We start from the raw sequence: 21621 nt of genomic DNA, 5'->3' as shown, positions 1-21621 counted from the left end.
AGGAGTGACTGAGCCCCAAAGAATATCCTAGTCTGAATAAAGTCGGATAGGGAGATGCTTAGAAAAACCAGCTCTTGGGCATCTTAAGTGAAGGAGGAAACCATACGTGCACCCCCCTCTATCGGCTGGCTGATTACACTTCAAAGATGCTTAGTTTGGAAATGTTGCGGGTCCGAGCTAAGTTATCTTGAGCCATCGTAGCCCCTAAATAACCATTTTGCTTATTGACCATCTCTGTGACTGAACATCCAGTGACTACTAGGTACATTCTTTTGGAATATGAGCTCAACAGCTTCCAAACTCAAGAATGTAATCAGATAGCATCCAAGTCTTACAGCAGAGATTTCCTCGCCTCCTGTATCCTGCCTGCCGATTCCACCGACGCATCTACAGTGTTTTGATTTAAGGCTCTGTTTGGTTTCTAAAGAGAACTTTAGAAAACAGTTACCACATTGGGCCACAGAATTTGGGGTTACCTACACCTGTGTTCCTGGACCATGAACATTCACGTTTGCCTCCAGGATAAACTATGGCTTAGACCCTTTAAAGTGAGAGCTGTGTTTTTTGTTTCAATTGTTGTTTTTGTTTTTTTTTTTTAATGTGGACAGGAACAATAACATCTCCAGCTCCAAAACTCCATCCGCCTAGAACGTGGGGGACAGGGCGCCAATGACTCATATTTTGAAGACCTAGTCTCCCTTCTCCAGGACCAGGAGGGTCAGAAAGAAACTCACTGCACCCAGGCTGACCCTGGTCAGCCAGCAGAGACACGACTTGATTTAAAAAATACTCCTGAGGTTTGCAGACCAGATTCTGTGCCCACAACCCTTCTCAGGGCCTCTGACAGCCTCTGACACGGTGTCTGGCCTCCGTACTTGTCCCCTTCTACAGAGCAACCAGCAGAGTCCAAGATGGAACCTCCCTGAGGAATAGGAAGGTAGTTGACAGGCCAGGCAACGGTCCCTCTAGTAAACTGTCTGCTTAGCAGGGCTGGGAACAAAGCCTGCAGGCCAGGGAAAAAAAAAAGAATGTCCCCTTGGGATAAGTGTTTAAGACAGTGGATGCCCCAAGGCGGGAGAGCAGAAGTCAGGGAACAGGGCAGAGCCAGTGAGCTCACTGATAGGGACAAGCTGCAAACGCTCTCAATGCCTTTGTTTCCAAGCAGAGCCCATGAGGTCAGGATTACTCATGAGGATGCTTGGGGGTGGAGCTCAGAAATCCAATTACTTAAGCATCAAGTGCACAAGAGTTCCTGGCCAGACACAACCAGGATTTGCTTAGACCCTAATCCTCCTACTCTTGGCATGTTGGCCCCTAAGTAATATTCCTACAGCAAAAATAGTTTGGGCCCTTTCCTCTAGGCAGCTAAGACAAAAATTCACATTTTTACTGGAATGTTTGACAATGCAAACAAAAAGCTGAAGAGCCTCAGCTGGAGGAAGCAGGACCAAGACGCTTCAACTCAAGCCAGCAGGATGACTGAGTGTCCTTCCTTACAGCACCCACAGTACAAGACTGGCCCCGAGAGGAAAGGGCTACACCTCTAGGTTAGCAAGGATCATCACGGAGGCCTAAAGATACGTTAGTGGCGGAACTCTGGAACAGCAAGGCTTAGATTCAATCCTCAGCATCGCCACAAAAAAGTAGTTTAAGCATCTGTTTAAAATCATAAATGAACTTGTATCTGATAAACAGGGCTGCAATCCTGGCTACTCAGGAGACTAAGAAAGATTCAAGTTCAAGGCCTGCTGGGATGCAGAATCAATCTAAAGCCTGGCAAAAGGGGAGCTGAGGATATTACAGTAGTAGATGGTTTCTCTGGCATGTGACAGTTCAGTCTCCAGTAACACACACGCACAGACGCGCGCACAGACACACGCGCGCGCAGACACACACACACACAGACACACACACACACAGACACACACACACACAGACACACACACACACAGACACACACACACACAGACACACACACACACAGACACACACACACACAGACACACACACACACAGACACACACACACACAGACACACACACACACAGACACACACACACACAGACACACACACACACAGACACACACACACACAGACACACACACACACAGACACACACACACACAGACACACACACACACAGACACACACACACACAGACACACACACACACAGACACACACACACACAGACACACACACACACAGACACACACACACACAGACACACACACACAGACACACACACACACAGACACACACACACACAGACACACACACACACAGACACACACACACAGACACACACACACAGACACACACACACAGACACACACACACAGACACACACACACAGACACACACACAGACACACACACAGACACTCCCGCGCGCGCGCGCCTTCAGTTCCATGACTTCCAGGAGCAAGTGGAGACTACCCTGGGGACAGCTCAGGGTGCTCTGGATGGTACTGAGCACCCAAGGCAAGTGGCACCAGCTGTCAGCTACTGTACAAAACGAGACCTAGTCAGAGATGTAAGATGTTTAAAAAAAAAAAAAAAAAAGACAATCTGGTCTGTTTCTAGATTTAGTTTAAGAAAAACTTTGGAAGGGAAGGCAATCCCTCTGCCATACAGAGGAAACGACGGCCAGGGACTCTTAATGCGACTTTCCCACAGTTAATGGCAAAGCCCAGAATAAAGACACTCCACACTTGCTCTCTCAGTTAAGCCATAATGTCTACAACGACCCAAACTGTTTTTTTTTTTTTTTTTTTTTTTTTTAAGGTAGGGCCTGGTGTAGTCCAAGCTAGCCTCAAACTAGCTACACAGTCAAAGATAACCTTGAACTCCTTAGTCTGCTTCTCAAATGTGAGACTCCAGGCACACTCCACTACATGTAGGTAAATGTTTACAAGGTGACTTCTGTTCCTGGTCAATTTAGTCTATGGAAAATGCTTTGACTAAGCCACATTCCCAGCTCCAGAACCCAAACTTTCAGGATAGGGTCTTACTATGTAGCCCTGGGCTTCCTGGAATTACGATGCAGACTAGGCTGGCCTTCGCTAGAGCGATCTACCCGTCTGTGCCTCCCAAACGCTAGGGTTTAAAGGTGGGCACCTCCATATCCAGGAGACACACACTCCTAACGAACTGGAAATGGTTTCAGGTTCACATAACAGCCTGGGCTCAGTATTTTATCTCAAACTCAACCACTTTCTTTCTCAAAACCCAGCTTCCTTTACCCACCTTAGCCATTTCAGAGCACAAGACCCTAACCCATCACGCCAGATCCCAGAAGCACTAACCTTAACAAGCAAGGCTCGCATGTTGACTCCTCATTCCAAGTCCCCTGAGGTTCAAGAAGCCAAGAGAAAGCCTTAGTGCTCATGAAATGCACATGGGGAGAGGCTGTCTGGTGTGTAGGAAGTTCATATGCCCCCAAGCTGGATGGAGATCAGAAGCATTAACTGCAGGAAAACACACTGGCAGAGCTGGTTGTCCCCACCTACAACTGAAGTCAATTAGTCCACATCTCTGATGTGTAATGGTTTTGTGAGGTTCAACGCTGTAACTTCTATCTCACTGTTACTTAGGACTGGGACATGGGCGTGCTCAGCAGTGTTGAGACAAAGAATGGGGGACGAAAGCGGGTAGAGATGAGGGCAGAGTCCCGGTTAGCACGCCAAGCTTCACGCAAGCCGTGCCTGTCCTGCTGGCCCAGGCTTCCTAGATTAGCCCAAGAGAAGGCCACCTCCTCCTTAGAACCCACTCAGATGCTGGGGGCAGGGGGTCCTGCTGACTGCCAGATGTCTGGACGTGGGAGGAAGTGAGGGCGAAAGCCCAAGAAGTCAGGGATGGAAAAGAGGTCTTTCTGAAGAGGACTGGGAGACTCAAAAGCTGAGCCAAAACAAAGCCTCTGCCATAGTTCCAGCGCCGACCCCCACCCCCCCCCCCAGCCAGCCAAACCACTTGCCACAGCCTCCAGGGTACAGGAGGGAACTCGGCAAAACCACAGAGCCCACGTCTAGCAGAAACGTCCGTCAGCAGCTAGATGCGGATGAACACCCAAGTCCCTCCCCCAGCACAAGCCCAGCCAGAGGGCAACGGAGCCATGGCAGCGGTCTGCGTGCAGCCCCAGGATCCATGCACTGCGACACACAGAAGCCTCCCTCCATCCCAGCTTACAGACCCTTTCCTCTGACATCCATTCAGAGATGACCGGGGTCACCAGAGGTAGAGCTGAGCTCTGTGATTAACTCCAGCTCCTAGCAAGCATGGGGAAGCCCCCTCTCTCCATTCTCCAAGTTTAACCTCTTGGCTCGTTCCTTTCCTGTTCCAGCATGACAGGCCCACCTGTTTCCAACCTTACTACTTCTTGTAAATTATCTCAGGAGGGGACTCCTCCACCTTCCCCAGGGCAGGCAGAAGAGAACAGACAGGGATGACCAGGGGTGTGCATAGAATAGAGTCAAGGAGCAGATCCTCAATAGGGCTTTTTTTTTAAAGGCGGTCAGAAAGAGACAGAAGGCAGAGGTCCTGGGCCCAGTACCAAAATAGTTTCCAGACATCCTTAGCCAGTGGAGTGCTCCCATGAGGCAGAGCGTGGGAGCCCAAAAGCAGGACAGCCTGGTGCTCTCAGGCCTGGCCGCTCTATCCAGGCAGCTGAGGGAAGGAGGTAGCACAGGGTAGTGGGCTATGGCATATTCCCCGGAATATCGTGGGTAAATGACATGAAGCGTAATATACAGTAAACCAACAACTTGAGCTCATCAAGCTCAGCTCTATGACTGTGCCAGGCACTGTGTGCACCCACACACCAGGGTATCCCTGGCAGCACTCAGCACACAAGGAGACATAAGCATTATTTCCTCTGGCTGCTGGACACCATTCACCCTTGGGGCTTACCCCGCCTGCTCCTGTCCTGTGGGAACTTGTACACACACACACACACACACACACACACACACACACACACACACACATTCCCTTTACCCTGACCATAGGAGGAGCTCTTCTACCATGACCCGACAGAAGGTTGGGCAAAACTCTCTCATCCCCCCAACAGGACACCTGAAAAAAATCCTATTTGCAGAAGAGACAAAAGCCAAAAACAGCTCAGACCTGAGCACTAGTGGCTCCAAGGCTGAGAGGAAGCCAGGGTTCTCAGGCAGACAGCTCAACAGAAGCAAGCACAGACACATGCTCAGAACAGTGGGGATACCACACACTCCTGTCAACAGGGAAAGGGAAGAGCTGTGGGTTTTCCCAGCGCTGGAGCTGGGGTACCAGGCTGGATGCCTCCAGAAGATCTTCAGAACAGATCCCAGGGCAGCACAGTGGGTGACACAGGTTCAAAGTATACTAGCAGAGTCCAAGGAAGCAGGTCTACCAAGGAGAGCCATCACCCGGAGGCAGGCGTGGGGGGGGGGGCGCTTAAGAGAGTGAGCAGACAAGGGAGCTTCGTCTCTCCCTGAGCCCATCTGTCCCCATCCTTTGTCCTGCTTTTGTCGGAGTCCGCCTCACAATCGTAACATCTCCAGTGCCCACACTTTTGAAACAGTGTCCCCAGTGACTACAGCTCCCCCAGCCCGCAGCCGGCGGCCAAAGGAAGCGGAGGTGGGAAACTGTGGGTTCTGGCTCCCGAAAGGACAGCGAGAGCAAGAGCCAGCCAACGTGAGCTCACTGCTCTCAGCAGCGCACGCGCGCGAACAGTATCAGTATCAGGCACCTGTACTTGCCTGAGGGTCTCCCAGTCCCTCCCAGGTGACTACCAACAACTCCCAGCCTCACCAAGCATGCCAGCTCCCTCAGAGAGCTGAGGTCACCTGGCTCTTCCTGCCTAAGAAACTGTTTCTAAAGCAAAACCCATGTCCTTCCCCAAACACTTCCTTGGGAAGAGGCCAGGGACTAACCCTAGCCTTCAGATGCACGTGTCAGCCTGCCCAGGAACCCCCAACCCACACAGGAAGAGCCCCACCCTGTCAACGTCAACACCCACGGAGAGGAGATGGCAGGGTGCCATTTCCAGCACCTTCTCCCAGCTTCCCCCAGCTTTCCCAGGAAGCAGGAAAGACTAAGAGCATGCTGGGACATTCACAGCTCGCCCACCTGCTACCTAAGCAACCAGGCTCCGGGTTTCCTCTAAGTTAGGGAGAGCCCCACCGGGCCCAGCCTGCCCACCTTTCCCCATCACTTCAAGCCTCTGCTCTTGAGAGACATCCACACCGCTTTTCCTGCCCCAGTCACCCCCACCTCCCAAGTCAGAGGAGACTGCTGAGTAATTCCAGACTTAAGGTGGGCCCCCAGCCCTGTCAACTGGAGCAGACTAGAAGGAAATCTACTGATCTTGTCCTTGCCAACCTGGAAGGATTAGTCATGAGTCCTTAGTGAACAGATTCTCCATTCCCCCTACCGAATGCACCACCCCACCCTCTGAAAACCCACCTGGAGAGGCTAAGAGCCTCTTCTGCTCCCCCCACACCTGGGAACACTGCCTTCCCAGTCTCCCAGACACCAAGTGGCACAGAATACAGCAGACACCGGCTGGCTTCCCGGCCATGATGTTGCATCAGCCCCCACCCTACCCAAAATATCCTCACCCCCACCACCTCCTCTCCTCTCCAGCCATCTCCATGGTGACAGCAGCGTGACTAATGACACCCTATCAGCTTCAGACACAGGAGAGCAATCCCCCTCCTCCTTACTGTCTTTCACCCCCCCCTCCCCGCGACGCACCCCGGGGATTTCTGCAGATTGGATGCAAACCAACAGTGCCAGGGCCATTCTCCAGAGATTTCCAGAGGCAGAGGTGGGGAGTAGGTTGCACGTCTTACACACACACACACACACACACACACACACACACACAGTTCAACAAACCAAACCCCAACTGCACCCAAACCATCCAGCTGAGAAAGCAAAAAGAATCCAAACAAAACCCACACAGGCCTGAGAATTCATTGGCCGCCCACACTCCTGCCGCCCCTCCCCCTCGGCTGCTGCTACACACACACACACACACACACACACACACACACACACACACACACAGAGAGAGAGAGAGAGAGAGAGAGAGAGAGAGAGAGAGAGAGAGATTAAGGGATCGCCAGAGGACACCCTTTATTTATATCCAAACACTTCACCCCCATCGCGCGCCTTCGTACACAAGCAGGCGCGCGCGCACACACACACACACACACACACACACACACACACACGGGCGCGCGCGCGTGCACGCACAAACGCAAAGCACGCAGGGTACCTTGACAGTCGCCCCTTGTGCCCAAGGCCCCGTTCCTTCACCAGCCTTTATTTCCACCTGCAAAACAAGCCAAAGACACCGGTGAAGCAGACTGGAAGGAGGCAGGCCGCAAAGCGGTCCTGCACAGGCCCCAGCGCCCTGGAGAGGAAGGGGCCTGGGAAGAAAGGCTGGACGGGGCCGGCTTCCTGCTCCCGAGCGCCGAGCGCCGCTGGGCCCCTGCGCCTCCCAGTGTTTTGTTTTGCTGCTCGGGTCTCGGGCCTCTCAAGATCCCGGGGCCCCGCTCCCCGCCTGCAGCGCGCGGCCTCCCCTCCCCTCCCCTCCGGGCCCTGAGCTCTACCTCGGCCGGCCTCCTCTACTGCATCGGCCGCCGCCAGGCCTCCCATTATCCCCGCCGAGGGAGCGCACCGAGGGAGGCACTGCAGAGGCGGCGGCCAGCTGCCGGCTGCTCCCGCCCCGCCAGGCTGGTGTGTGCGAGGGGGCGGCGCGCGCGCCAGCCAATCCCGCGCCCGGCCCTCCCCGCTCGGGACCTGCCCAGCAGCCAGGCGGGGGCCTTGGTCGTGGAAGCCATAGCCACAAGGACTGCTACCCAGGCAGGACGGGAATCCCGGGGTACCCCCCCAACCAGGCAACCAACGCGTACAAGGCGCCCCCTGCACCACCCACGGGTGCACCTAGAGTACAGCGGAACGCAAGGGCACCCCACAGCGGCCACCCTCCAGCTTCAGTCCTCCAAGGACTCCAGGACAGGAGGAGCTTCACATTCACACACACACACACACACACACACACACACACACACACACACACGGATGCACACACACACGGACGCACACCGACACACACCCGCTCTGCAGACTGCAGATGAGTGGAGTAACTCACGGAAGGTGATGGCTAGAACACAGTGGAGCTCCAACTCCCAGCCAGGTCTGTCCCCATTCTGCAGCTCTACTGCCCTGACCTCTAGCACCCGACTCGGGAAAATGGGCTGAAGCCAGTACTTCCTGTACTCTCCTCCCTGGCACCCACCTTACCACCCTAAGATCACTCTCGATTGGTGCTGAATCACATACCTCAACCTCCCAAACCCCACTCCCCCGCCCCCGCTCCCAGACCTCAAGAGTCCCAGTCTAGTTCCCTAACTACAAGCATACCAAGGTGCAACGGCTGGCCAGAAGCCCGAAAGGGTAAAGGGGAAATAGCGAAGTCCTAGCCGCTCACATCCCTGTATTTAATTCCCAGGCACCTCTCCCGTCTATCCAACCCAGGGGAAGGTCCAGGCTTCCACCTCACGTACTTTTAGTGCCCACACATCCTGCCCCTAACCGGTGGTAACTCACCTCTCTCAGCCTCTCTTTGTTCATCTGTAGAATGGAGCCAGCAGCCATTTCATACAGCTGTGAGGCCCCCGAGAGGGCGCAGAGCCAGCTGCCTGACACAAGGTAGCCAGCTGCCTGACACAAGGTAGCCGCTGCTGCCTTGAAGTGCTCTGCATTCCTGCCAGACCTCAGGGTGCTTTCTCATTCTCACAGATGAATAAGCCGAGAGAGAGCAGTGACTCAGTGCCGAGCACGCCTCTGCTCCAGTGACTGGCTCAGTTACCCACTCCACCACGTGCATAATTGTGCCCCACCCCAGGGCCCCCAGCGAGTACCCACAACCAGAAAAGTTGCCTTAGGAGAAGGGTGACCTGCCTCTGGTGAGACAGCTTCACTTGCCTCCCCTTTGGGACAAAGGGCAGTATTACTATGTCCCTCCCAGAACAGGAAGGCAGGCAGAGGACAGGACAGGGTAAGGAGCAATGTCCTAAGTCAGGACTTCTAGGTGACTAACAGTGTTCCGGTTTTTGGTTGGTTTGGGTTTTCTGGGTATTTTGGAGGGGGGAGGGGGGACAAGAGTTTCTCTGTGTTAACAGCCTGGCTGTCCTGGAACTTGCTTTGTAGACCAGGCTGGCCTCAAACTACCGGATTGGAATCCACCTGCCTCTGTCTCCCAAGTGCTGGAATTATAGGCTTGCACCACCACCCAGCTAGCGGGTGGTGCCTTTGAACTCACATTACTGACCAGCCTAAATGAATCCTCTTGGTTCCCTAAAGCCCTGTGTTATAGACTCATGCACCCCACAGAGACAAACACAGCTTGGAAAGTATCAATTAATACTGTCACTACTATGGCTCCCACAGTGCATCAGGGAGCCCGCTACACACCAGGCCCTGTGCCAATCACCCTGTAGTAGCCTCTCATTTTTACCTACTCTACACACAGCCTTTTTTCAGAAGGAAGAGTCTTTAGGGGCGCTGAACAATTTGTCCTTCAAAACTGGTGGGCTGGAATTCAATCCCAGACCCTTCCCATCCTCTGTGACCCCCTTTCTCTGCAAGCCCAGGGAGGTAAAAAGACAGCTGGGTCACTGAACGTGACCACTTGTATCAAACAGATCTGAGAATACTACGGTTTTCACTGTCCCCAATGCTGTTTGACCCCTCCCCCGCATGCTAATGTACTGCGTGGCTGAATCCAAACAGTGCCTCCCCGCTGCCAGGTCCCCGGTCACCAAGCCTTCCCAAGCTTAGCCAGGCTCCTCCCTGCCCTCAAGAACACACAGCCTGCCTCTTCTGGAGCTCCAGTCACAGCCTAGCAGTTATTTTGTTTCCCACGTGGGTGGGGCCCTGTCTTCCTGACTTTTCTAGGCTCTACACAGAGCTGGAATGTGCTGAGTGGCCTGTGCTCTACCTCAGGTGTGTGTGTGTGTGTGTGTGTGTGTGTGTGTGTGTGTGTGTGTGTGTGTGTGTGTAAAGGGGGGTGAGCATTGAAATGGTGAGGCCCCTCTCCTGGTCAGATGAGGTCTCTAAAGCCTCCTGGAAAGGCAGGCCTACCACTGTGAACTATGGACCAGCATGTCTCTTCAGTTTACGAACTCTGGAGCGGAGTCCACGCTATCTTCCCATACTAACTGTGTCCCCCAACTTCAGGCACCCACCCTGCCCTCCAGCAGCCCCCAAGGCAGCCTACTTCCACTCTCAACCCACTCTGACATCTCACCTCTCGAGAGGCACGTGATGCCTGTCAGGTACGTCCACGCCAGGACCACTGAGCCAGGACAGCTCCTTTCCCACCTCTGAATGCCTGTCCTCCTACATGTGGGACTCCCGGCGGCCAACTCCGAGGTACTTGGGAGCCCTCTGCACGAGAGCAAAGACCCTTCCCCAATCCCCCACCTGGGCCTCCTACTCTCACTGTACTGGCTGCAGAAGTGAAGTGAGGCCACCGTGGAAGAATCACACTGATCATCTCCTATCCTCGCCTTGAGGGGCCCCGCAAAAGGGAACACAACCCGGAGCATCTTATTTATGTCTCAAAGCGAACCAACAACACGCCAGGAGTTTCCATACCCATTCCACAGACACAATAGAGTCCTGCACACCTTGCCCAGGGGCACACAGCTAGACGACACCCAGTAGGACTCTTCCGACTCTGAGCATACACAGTGCACACTCAGTCCACTGTGATAGCCCCGCAATGCTCAAATCCATCCACCTCTTCCAAAGGCGAGAAAACCAGAGACAGGCCTCTTCCCTGCCTTGTCCTGAACAAGGAACTTCTGCACAGGGTTCTTCCTTGCTCAGCTGAACCCCACTCCCTCCAGGAAGTGTCCTCTGGTCCTAAGCACTTGCCTCTGTAGATAGATGTGTCCTGCCTCCCCAACCAGAATGGCTGGCCGGAGCCCCGCCTCTCCAAAGGGGCCGGAGCCCCTCACTGACTGTGAGGGGAAACCTGTGACCTCCTTCCTCTCCATCACACAAAGGACGCTGCCAAAGAAACCTAACACCCCCCTACCCTTGGAGCCCACGTTCCCCCGTGTCCACGCATCAGTTTCCACCCAAGTAATTGCAACCCATCACACACGCATCATCCTCTATATTTGAAACCCTTTGAGGTTGTCATGGGAACTGCCTTCGCCTTCATTCACTGATCAGACCTCCCAATTAGCTTTGGCAGCGGAAGCCTGTGTCAGTCACTGGCAATCACCAGGAAGGAGTAAGCAGAAGAGCAAAGGGGGAAAGATGCTCCTCCCGGGGGCGGGGGGGGGGGGGGTATGGCGAACCGGACCGAGATGCACTGCTGTCCTGACGACAAAGAGGCAGCCCCCTCCCCCGCCCCCTCACCTCCACCGACAGACAAGGTGCACACACTGAGCCCGACAGGGGGTGCTGCTCTGCCCTAACTCCACAAGTGCTTCTCACCCTGGAACACAGAGCTTCGTGTTGTGGTGGCTGACCCTCCCCTCGTAAAACTACTGTTGCTACCTCGTAACTCACTCCGCTACTGTTAAGAATCATAATGTAAAAATCTGACATGCGACCCCAAGGGGGTTACGACCCACAGGCCGAGAGCCACCGTCCTAGATGCTTAGAAGGTGTCGTGTCTGCCGCTTCATTACTGTCTTTTGGACCGCCAAATGTCCCAGGACCCACTCAAATAACCGGAGACTAGAAGACACTACAGAACAAGGTGCAGAGTAACTCAAGCCCAGGGTGGACTGCCAGGAGTCACTAACACACGCAACCTCCCTGAAGGGTCTGTGAACACCCCTGGGTGTGCCCAGCAGCCGGCCTAAGTCTTCCCACACCTCCGCATCCCATGTCAAGCACTCCAGGCGCAGCAGACGGTACAGTCAGAGCCTCCTCTCCTCAGTCCGTCACAAGCAAACTCTCCAGACCTTCCCTTCCCAGCTGTTCTGCAAGAGGCCCAAGAGTGACCAAGGCTAGACTCTGTCCTCAAGGCACCCCTCCCTTCCAGCTTTATAACAGCATTCTGGTTCAAAAGAAAGTTTCCTTGGTCTCATGAAGGACAAAGTTAGCACTGTTACCCCTCCACTCCTGATGGGTTCCGTGCCTGGCCTGGCCCATGCCAATCCTGGCAGAGGTTTGCTGCATAAGGCTAGCTAAGGTTAAAGCATACCTGACCTTGATTCTGATAAGTGATACAGCACCAGAAAGGAGCTGTACTTCTCCAGGGAATAGGGCCATTGTAGCCCTGGGACCCAGGAAAACATTCTAGAAGGTACCACCTGTCTCCCCTGTTCTTTTCATCCGGTCTGCTGGCCCCCGCCGCCATCTCTCCTCACCCCACCCGGTCCAGGCCTCAAGCCAGAGCCTGCCATCCCTCTCTCCCAGAGTGCCAGAATCGTTCCTGGAATCTTTGGGGGAAACGGTTACCTCTATTAGGGGCCCATCAACAGAAGCATAAAGACGGGCACGAACAGCCCAATGTCTCCCCCACACGAATGACTCAGGGAACACTATAATCCAGTACATCTGGCCACTTGTTTTTGACCCAGCTTCTTCATACCCCCCTCCTAAGGCTGCCCCTGGCAATCAAAAGGGGCAGTAGGGTTTAAGGACACCCATAGTCTCACCAATGCACTTAAAGACGCCAGTGACATTCCCATTCTATTCCGAGAGCCTGCAGTCGCCGCGCTAACGGCAGTGGGAGGCATGAAATCCGTCCACTAACTGCAGGGGCAAAGCAATGCTCTAACTCCCACAAGACAGCTCAGCACTTTGGAACAGAACAGAACCATCTGAGGACCCAGCCCACCTCTTGCATGACTTGAAGCAAATCAAGCAACCCCCAGACCTGAGTTCACCTGAAAGGCAACCAACCGATGATCCCACACAGAGCTGCTTTTCATCCCCCACCCCAGGTCCCACACCCCTGCCTCAGAAAAAAACTCAGGCTGTCGACTTCCTATGCAAATTGTACAGGGCCACCAAGTATACACAGTCCAGGAGCGGCAGCAGGGCTTGGCCCCACACTGATCACAAGGCAGAGACTTGTAGCAACACAACCCTAACACTCTACCAGAATAGCTGGACCAGAAGTGCACAGAGAAGGGGTCCTGTCCTCCAACATCCTCTTCCTGAGCGCTTGTCTTCTTCCACAGGCAAAGAGATGGAGTCTAGAAACATCAGCCCAACTACTGCCACACCACCTTCTCCAGGAGACAGCCTAAGGCAGAGGGCTGGCTCTGGGCTGGGCTCGTGAACAAGTACATGTAGGACAAGAAGTTAACATGGAGAAGGGTCACAGAGGCTTTGATCAGGAGTGTGGGAGGGAAGGTCCCTGTGGGGAACGCATCTTCTCCACCGGGTACCAAAGGACACATGGTCATGCCTTCAAGAGTGAGTTCTGTAATAGGTTAGAATCTACGGGAGCGTTCTCTTCCGTACCGTGGCTATGAGCCATGATCCCCAAACCTGAAGGCTATTTCCCCCAACCTGAAAGAGGCCATGGTAAGGCTGGATCTGGGACCACACAGGGACACCCATGTGCAGCTCATAGCTCTGCCCAATAGACCTTCTATGGCAGTTAACTTTTAGAGACGGGGTATTAGAATTCAGCTGAGGCTAGCCTGGAACACATCGCTTAAGAAGCTGGACTACATAAAGAGTTAAACCAGACTCCCACTCATAAATGCTTCCTGCCTCTATCTTCCTAAGTGCTGGGATTACAGGCATGAGCCACCGATTCCAGCAAAGAACATTCTTTATCTGCACAGTTCAACAAGCGCCATCAGCCACGCGCAGCTAACTAGAAGGTGGCGACTGTGACCATTACTGTATTTAATTTTCATTTAAACTGCTGCGCACGGCTTATGGACCTCACATCGGATGACTCAGGTAAGTCATGCTTTTAAAATCTGGGGTGGCCATGCATAGTCTTGAGAACGTGCTAAAAGCCATATATTATTGTCTCCTCAGAGAATATACATTGTCACATTTTCATTGAGACATTCAGATGAAACTTTCAGGAATCTCACAAACCTGACCTCAACCCAGACCTGACACTAACCCCAGCTATAGAATGATGTCAAGGGCTGGGGTGTAGCTCGGTCATAAAGCACTTACTTGCCCAACATATTTGAGGTCTAATCCCCAGCACAACAAAAACAGAAGGGGGGTGCGTTCCGTATAGTTAAGTGCTCGCAGCACAAGCATCAGGGCCTGAGTTTTGATCGCCAGCACCCATGTAAAAGTTCAGCATAGTCTGTGCTGTGACTCCAGCCCTGAGGAGGCCGGGACAGAAGGACCCCGGAGGCTTGCTGGACAACCAGTGTAAGCTGTGTATGTAAACTCAGTGGAAGACTGTCTCAAAATAGCCAAGGTGGTTAGGCTGGAAAGATGGCTCTGTGGCTAAGAGCAATGGCTGTCCTTGCAAAGAACACAAGTTCAATTCCCAGCATCCACGTGGTGCCTAACAACTGTCTGTAACTCTAGTTCCAGGGAACCTGACACCCTCTTCTGGTCTTCATGCATGAACACATGCATGCAAAACACCCATCCACACAAAACAAAGATCTGCGTGCGCGTGCGCGTTGTATGTGTGTGTGTATGTGTGTGTACTTTTTTAATGATATGGACAGGTCATGGTGGCAAGAGACAAATGGGTCTCTGTGGTCAGGGTCAGCCTGTTCTCCATAGTGAATTCTAGACCAACCAGGACTATATAGTGTTGAGTCGCCGCCTCTAAAATAGAAAACACTATTGATCATTGGTCTCCACACACATGCACGCAAACAGATACTCATACATATAAGTACAAAATATTTCTGCAAGAAAGCTATCTAAGGAATATAAAATGACACCTGATGTTACACTTCCACAAACCCAGAAAGGATCTCACTCCAGAGGATGCCTTTGTCACACATCACCGGTCCAGACCCAGCCTCTATCCAGACCCACACAGGCACAGGAACCAGAGCACCCCTCAGACTAGCTCAACAGTGTAGGAAAAAGTGTAAACAGCGTGTTCTTTCTAACATGGCTTTAGTCATCCTGCTTAGAACTTACTGACAGAGAGGGTCTCTGCAGACTCCTCCGCAGGAAGCGATGGACGTTTGTCCCTCTCTCGTTTGTAAGCTGACTGGCCCGGCTTCCTTCGATTGTCCTATACGAGATCACTCGGACAAGTATCAAGATAGCCAGGCGGTGGTGGCACACACCTTTACTCTCAGCACTTGGAGGCAGAGGCAGGCGGATCTGAGTTCGAGACCAGCCTGGTCTACATGAGATTGTTCTAGGATAGCCTCCAAAAGCCACAGAGAAACCCTGTCTCAAACAACAACAACAAAAAACCAAAAAACAAAAAGATAAGCTAAGAAAATTCTTTACAGCTCTTTTAAAACAAGTCCCGGGAGGGCTGAGAAATAGCTCTGCTCTGCAGTTAACGTTTGTTCTTGCAGAGGACCTAGGTTCAATCCCTTGTACTCATGTGGTTTTCAAACCATCCATGACTCCAGTTCTACAGAGATCCAACACCCTCTTCTGACCCCTGAGGGCACCAGGCATGAGCATGCTGTACAAGCAGAATAGGATAAAACAAACCTACAAGAACATAAAACAAAGCTAGGCTTTTCCCCTCTGAATGTGGGCGAGGCTCGCTGCTTGGGCTGCCTACTCCCCTCAGCCCCCTTCCCATCTTTCAACATTGCCACGTCCTCGCCTGCAATACCCAGTCGTCTGTGTACAAGCAGAGGCCCCAACCAGACCCAAGATTCCACAGATGTGCCCTCCCCTCTACTAACCGCCACTCGTGTGTGACCTGTGGGCCTACAACCTCCCACATCAGGTTTCCGAGCAGCAAACGCTGCCCGAGAGCTTTCCTGCCCATCTTCAGAACACGCCCAAGTCCTTAAACAGTACTACTCAACACTCACTAGCCTGAGGGACTCCAGAGGAATGGAGTCAATCCAGGATTGGGCTCTCCTTTCCTGGTTGCTAACTGGAATTCGGGGCCTGGTCGTCTGCGTGAGGTATTCTGACCACTTCCCACTGGCCCATGCCTTCTCCTGGTCACACAAGTATTGAGGTTCACTCTTCAAACTCTCAGGATTATATGAACCACCTGGGTCATCTCCATCTAGCTGAACTACAGATTTGGGCTGAAAAGGTCTGGGATAAGGCCAGAGGCTCCGCATTCCTGACAAGCTCTAGAAGACACTGCTGGTCTGTCGTAGCAAGGTGGAATGGAGTGTAAGCCACTTCGTGCCCTGCAACTCAGGTGGGAGGCACACCTCTCTTGTCTGCAGCAGAGGATCTCCATCACTTCAAGAGCCTCCATCTAGTCAAGTCTGCTCTCTGCCAATGAAGTCAAAAGTTCCTGGCTAGGGGGACCCAGGCATTAGAGTTTTACATTTTCCCCAGGTGATCCCCGTGTAGAACCCCTGACCTACATACACTGTTGGACAGACAGGGCAGTGAAGCTCGGATCTGTCCTCGAGGCTTCTGGGGAGTCCGCCATTTCTGAAATCCAGATCTTGGCTTGTGCAGGCTGCTCCCGAAGGAGCCACAGCACTCGCGCAGTCCACGGCTAGCCTCGCTGCAATCTCGGTGCCTTTCAACAGTCTGTTCTATCAAAAACTTAGCTAATATGCTTAAGATTTCCGAAATCTCAAAAACTGGACTTCTTGCCAGCCCTAACCTTCTGCACTTTGTTTATCATGGTAATTCTGTAGAGTGGTTCCTTGCAACACTCAGGAAGATAGTCAGCCGGGCCGGGCGTAAATGCCCCGTGTGTCTGGCTCTTTCCCCAGCGTAACCCCTTGTACACAGGGACCCAGGGGTGTGTTTGTTCCTGTTCCTAGTTGTGCTCCCTAAGTTGGAGACCTACTTCCTCCTCCTTGCTGGAGTACACAGAATCTTCTGTCACAAGCATTTCCTAGACACAGAATGTCCCAGCCACTGGGCTTCCCTATACGCCTGGGCAAGGCTCAAACCACTGAGCCATCCGTGTCATATAAACCCCAAAGGGCACAACCCTGACCATTCTGTACACTTGACAGTGTGGCACCACACCAACGGCTCCAGTTAGGATTGTCCCGTTTCAATAACCCTCGCCATCGTTTCCTTTCAAAGAACAAAGCAAGCAAAAAAAGAAAAAACAAACAAACAAAACAAAACAAGAAAACCACCTTTTGGGCTAGAGAGATGGCCCAGAGTTTAAGAGCACTGGCTGCTCTTCCAGAGGGGCCGAGTTCAATTCCCAGCACCCACGTGGTGGCTCACAGCCACCTGTAATGAGATCTGGTACCCTCTTCTAGCCTGTGGGGATACATGCAGGTAGAGCACTGTATAGGTAATAAATAATTAGAAAAGAAATCCTAAGAAAGACAAACACAATCCTTCCCCCCACACCCCCAGCTGACTGTCCTTATGGAGTCTGGGGTGTAAAAACAGCATCCCAAAGATGCTTATCTGCTCACCTTGCCCAGCCTCTTCTCAGGCCTCTCACCAGGTAGGCTTCCTTTTAAAGAAATTTCATCCCCCTACTTCCCCCTTTGCTTCAGGAGCTTAGCAAGAAAACCCATGGGGCTTCTACACTGCAGAGAGGCCTCCTAGCTTCAGGAGCCCAAGGACAGCTGGGCCGATGACTAGCAAGTACTCTCCAACCACACCCCACTTCTCTGTTCATCCACGCCCTTCTACCTCCCTTGCTCAGGATCACAGCTCCGCCGCCTTGCACCTGGTGCACAGACACCCCCCCCCCCTTCCTGGCTCCAGAGTCCTGCTCCACAGTTCTTCTCCCAGAAAGCAAGGGGATGTCATGCGATAAATAAACGTGTAATCTGTACTTACGGGCTTACAACTCAGACTAATGCACAGTTGTTTACACGTGAAGTTTAGTTGTGTCAGCTCGCGCTGGCCACCTACTGTGTGTGCCACACACGATGCGTATTTACACCCCGAAAAGGCTCACCTCCATCCCACAACAGAGAAAACCAACCAATACCAGAGAGACTCACTACGTCACCCTGGTGTGCTTCACACTCAAGCTCTAAGAAGTCTGCCTTTATTTAAGTGAAAAGAATGTAAATCAAACGAACTCTTACACCAGCCTAAGCTGGGAACTGGGAATTAAGACCACAGTAGAGGTACAAACGTCAGATGCGCTATGCCTACTGCCAACCCAGAAGCAACCACCTGCCCGGGGAAGTCATCTTTACTCTTCGAATCGGAACTACCGAGTCCAGTGGTTCTGGCACACTCTTCCCAAAGCTCACAGGGCGGAGGAAAAGAAAGCCAAGTAGGTAAGCAAAAGGAAAAGCAAGAGATATAAAGTCCCCCCTCTCGTGTCCACCGCCCGTCTAGGATGGTACCAGGCAGCTGTCAGCAGACAGTACAGTAGCAAAGAAACCCCGAAGGCAGCTGGGAGAGCGCAGTCGGATAGAGTTAAGGAGGGATCGGAGTTCCGGGCACAGATGAAAGCAGACAGTGAGACTTCTGAGCTCCGGAGACTGGGCATCCCCCACACCTGAGGGGCCAGCTCCCCCTCCCCCAAAGTCCTCCCCGTCCTGGGACACTCTCCTACCGCTAAGCACTTTGAAGATCTAATGACTGAGGTCACTGCAGTCCCCTGGGGCGGTTAAACACTTGCTCAAGCAGAGTCTCTCATGCGCATCCCAGCCCGTGAACGTGCCAGCTACAAGCCCATTAGGCGGAGTGTTGTCTGGACAGCAGTCTTTGGGCTTCCAAGCCTTTAGGACCAGGTTGTTTTTTGTAAGGAGACACTAGTTACTTTTTTTTTAGCCAAACAGACAAAAATAACAACAAGCCTCTTCCTTCAAAGTTTAAATATCAAAGAGAGGGTATTCACCTTTGGAGCACTGCCCTCTGAAAAGGAAAGTTAGGATCAGCTGCAAAGCATCAGGACCCAGTTTTGTCTTCAGGACCCACATAGAAGAGAACGGACTATCAAGTTGTCTTGACTTCCACATGTGCACCACAGTGCAGAAAGACACGCAAACATGATGAAATGGCTAGCTTTAAGAAAAAGCTCATCCCACTGGAGAGATGGCTTAGAGGTTAAGAGCCCTTACCACTCTTCCAGGGGTCAGGAGTTCAGTTCCCAACACCCACGTCAAGCAGCTCACAATCATCTATAACTGCAGCCCCAGGGGATCCGGTGTCTAACTTCCCACATACACACATAAATAAAAACAGAAGAAAAAGCTCATCCACTGTCTCTATAGTGGTCCAGCCCTGGCCCACAGACCTACGTGTGGACCTTCTGTCCTAGCGTATCAGAGGCATTCTATCCAACTACATTTTTTTACCTGGCCCTAGGGGCCTAGGGTAGCCACCAACCATAGCAAGTTCTGCCCGGTGCACACATCTGTGAGCCGCTGCCACGCCAGGTCCACGGGATCACCTAGCAGCCTGGCCAGCAGGGGGATGACAGGCCCTGACCTCATTCCTGGCTCTTTTCATTCAAGCCGCCCACAAGGGCCACCCAATCTTTACCCTTGTCTGTCAGAGGCGTGTAGAGGATGGAGGGATGGAAAAAGGAAGTGCCCCATCATAGGGAGGAAATGAAGGGATCTAGCTACGCAGCGTTCAGTACTCACAAGCAAACACCAGCTTACGCCTATCGCAGCCCCTGGGAAATGACCTGGGGTCACAGGATAAGCAGCATAACTGTACCTAACACCAGCAGCGTAAGTGACTGCAAACTATTGCCCCAAGGCTGGGGCTGAGGGGCAGATACAGCAGACTATTGCCCCAAGGCTAAGGGGGGGCTGCAAACTATTGCCCCAAGGCTGGGGCTGGGGGCAGCAGATCTGATCCAGGTCTTTTTAGCTGGTCAAGGTAAATAGGGAACAGACTGGCGTCCCTACATCATGACTTATGGCGTGTAGCAAGTGGACGGAGAGTTAAGGGACAGAACCACCCTGGCCCCTAGCACTTGGTTCTTTCTTGCTAGTCAGAGCACTACCAGCTTGAGGTTATCACTCTACATCCAGCAGTCAGGGAAATCCCAAGGGAGGGAACATACCTAGCCCGGCCACAGGTGACCTTACGCTCAGAGCACAGCAGCTCCTGGCCCAGCTGAAGGGACTTTGACCACTACCAAGGACAACTCCATTTCACTGAGGAGACAGGCCCAGAGCGGCAGAGTAGTCTGGACTCCTGAACAAACTAGTGTTGAGGCTGGGAACCCTGCACACAGCGGAGGCCTCTGTCTCTGTCCAGCGCCAGCTCCGCTGCCTGGAGCGGCTTCAGCGGCTACGCGCTCCGCCTAAGATCTGTTCCGTTGGCTGTCCATTCGCCAACTCTCTGCCATCAAAGCTGCCACCAACCTCGTACCATAGTAGAAAGGAAAGTAGCCCAATAACAGGGTCACCGCCCCTCCACCCCACCGTGGCTGCTCATCCTGCATCTTCCTCATCTCCTACTCTGAACACAGGGAGTCCTTGACAGTATCTCAAAAAGCACATTCATAAGTTGGTATCCAGCGCCTACTACCCCAACAAAATACTACTGTGCCAGAAACTCTGACCCCCCCCCACGAAGTATCCTGTGACACCAAGAACCCCCCAGAACCCAAGTCAAGGTGTAGGGGAGAAAATACCGCAATCCACCAGGGACAGCACAAAAGCCAACCTGTAACCAACCCAGAGCTTCCCCTCTGAATCCATCTCTCCTGCCATCAATCAAACATCCAGGGCGGGGATGTTGGCTCCACGTGCTCTGCGAGGGACTGAGTTACTCCGACACAAACCATCGGCCTGGGGAAGGAACCCACTGGGCTCCAAAGGACGGACGGCTGCGACTGGGTGAGTCTCGATAAGCAGACCCTCATGATGGCTGAGGCCCGCGAGCAAGGGTGTAGCGGAGGCTCGCTTACCTCCTTAAGCAGTCCGGCTTTTCTCTTCAGCACCTCGCACTTTCGAAGTTTGCAGATCTGGTGCGTGCGGCGATTGGTGCAGCTGGTGCAAGACCCACAGTTCTCCAGCCGCCGGCAGGGCTCACAGGTCCCGCACCTTTTTCTTTTCTTTCGCCCGTCTCCACCCCCTCGCAGCTGCTGGGCCTCGCTACCAGCCATAGCAAGCCCAGGCCCTTGGAAGCCCCCTACCATCACCTGGCCCTGTGGGGGGTAATCGTAAAGGCCTGGCAGGTCCTGCTGGACCGCCAAGGGCATCTGAAACTGGCTCATGATGCTGCCGTTGCCAAGGAAAGGAGCACAGACGCCAGGTTAGACTACTGTCCAGTCTCCTGCTGCCTGCGAACGCCACCCGCAGGTCCTTCTCGCCTAAACCAGTCTACAAGGGTGAAGGCAAGGAGCTTCCGCCTCTGGGATGGGTGCCTCTTCTCAAACCCTCTTCACCTCCTCTGCAGCCGGCGGCCAGGACTCCTTCCAGGACCGGTCTCCCACCTGCAGGGGGGCCCCAGGGTCAGGGGCAACACAGTGGCGGCGGCAGCCCCCGGGAAAGGGTTCATCTTGGCTGGGTGGGTTCTTCACCCTCACCCACCCGGGGCTCAGGCATGAGGTGAGCCAATTGGGTGTGCGGTGGGGCAGATT

General features: G+C 53.2%; 1 protein-coding gene across 1 annotated transcript in view; it reads right to left on the bottom strand.

Annotated features, from left to right (window-relative positions):
• Tet3 (tet methylcytosine dioxygenase 3) overlaps window positions 1-21342 on the bottom strand; it is an 86979-nt gene extending 65637 nt beyond the window's left edge. Inside the window, exons 1-2 of the mRNA XM_051202949.1 lie at window positions 20947-21342; window positions 7264-7320 (exon numbers count right to left, since the gene is read on the bottom strand). Coding sequence (XP_051058906.1) covers window positions 7264-7320; window positions 20947-21255 — 366 coding nt within the window. The 5' untranslated portion in view covers window positions 21256-21342. The remainder of the gene's footprint in view (window positions 1-7263; window positions 7321-20946) is intronic.
• Window positions 21343-21621: the final 279 nt, after the last annotated feature.

Source organism: Phodopus roborovskii, unplaced genomic scaffold (genome assembly GCF_943737965.1).
Source record: "Phodopus roborovskii unplaced genomic scaffold, PHOROB, whole genome shotgun sequence".
NCBI classification, from domain to species: domain Eukaryota; kingdom Metazoa; phylum Chordata; class Mammalia; order Rodentia; family Cricetidae; genus Phodopus; species Phodopus roborovskii.
Note: the sequence above shows the minus strand (reverse complement) of the source record. Positions and strands in the feature narration are given on the sequence as shown.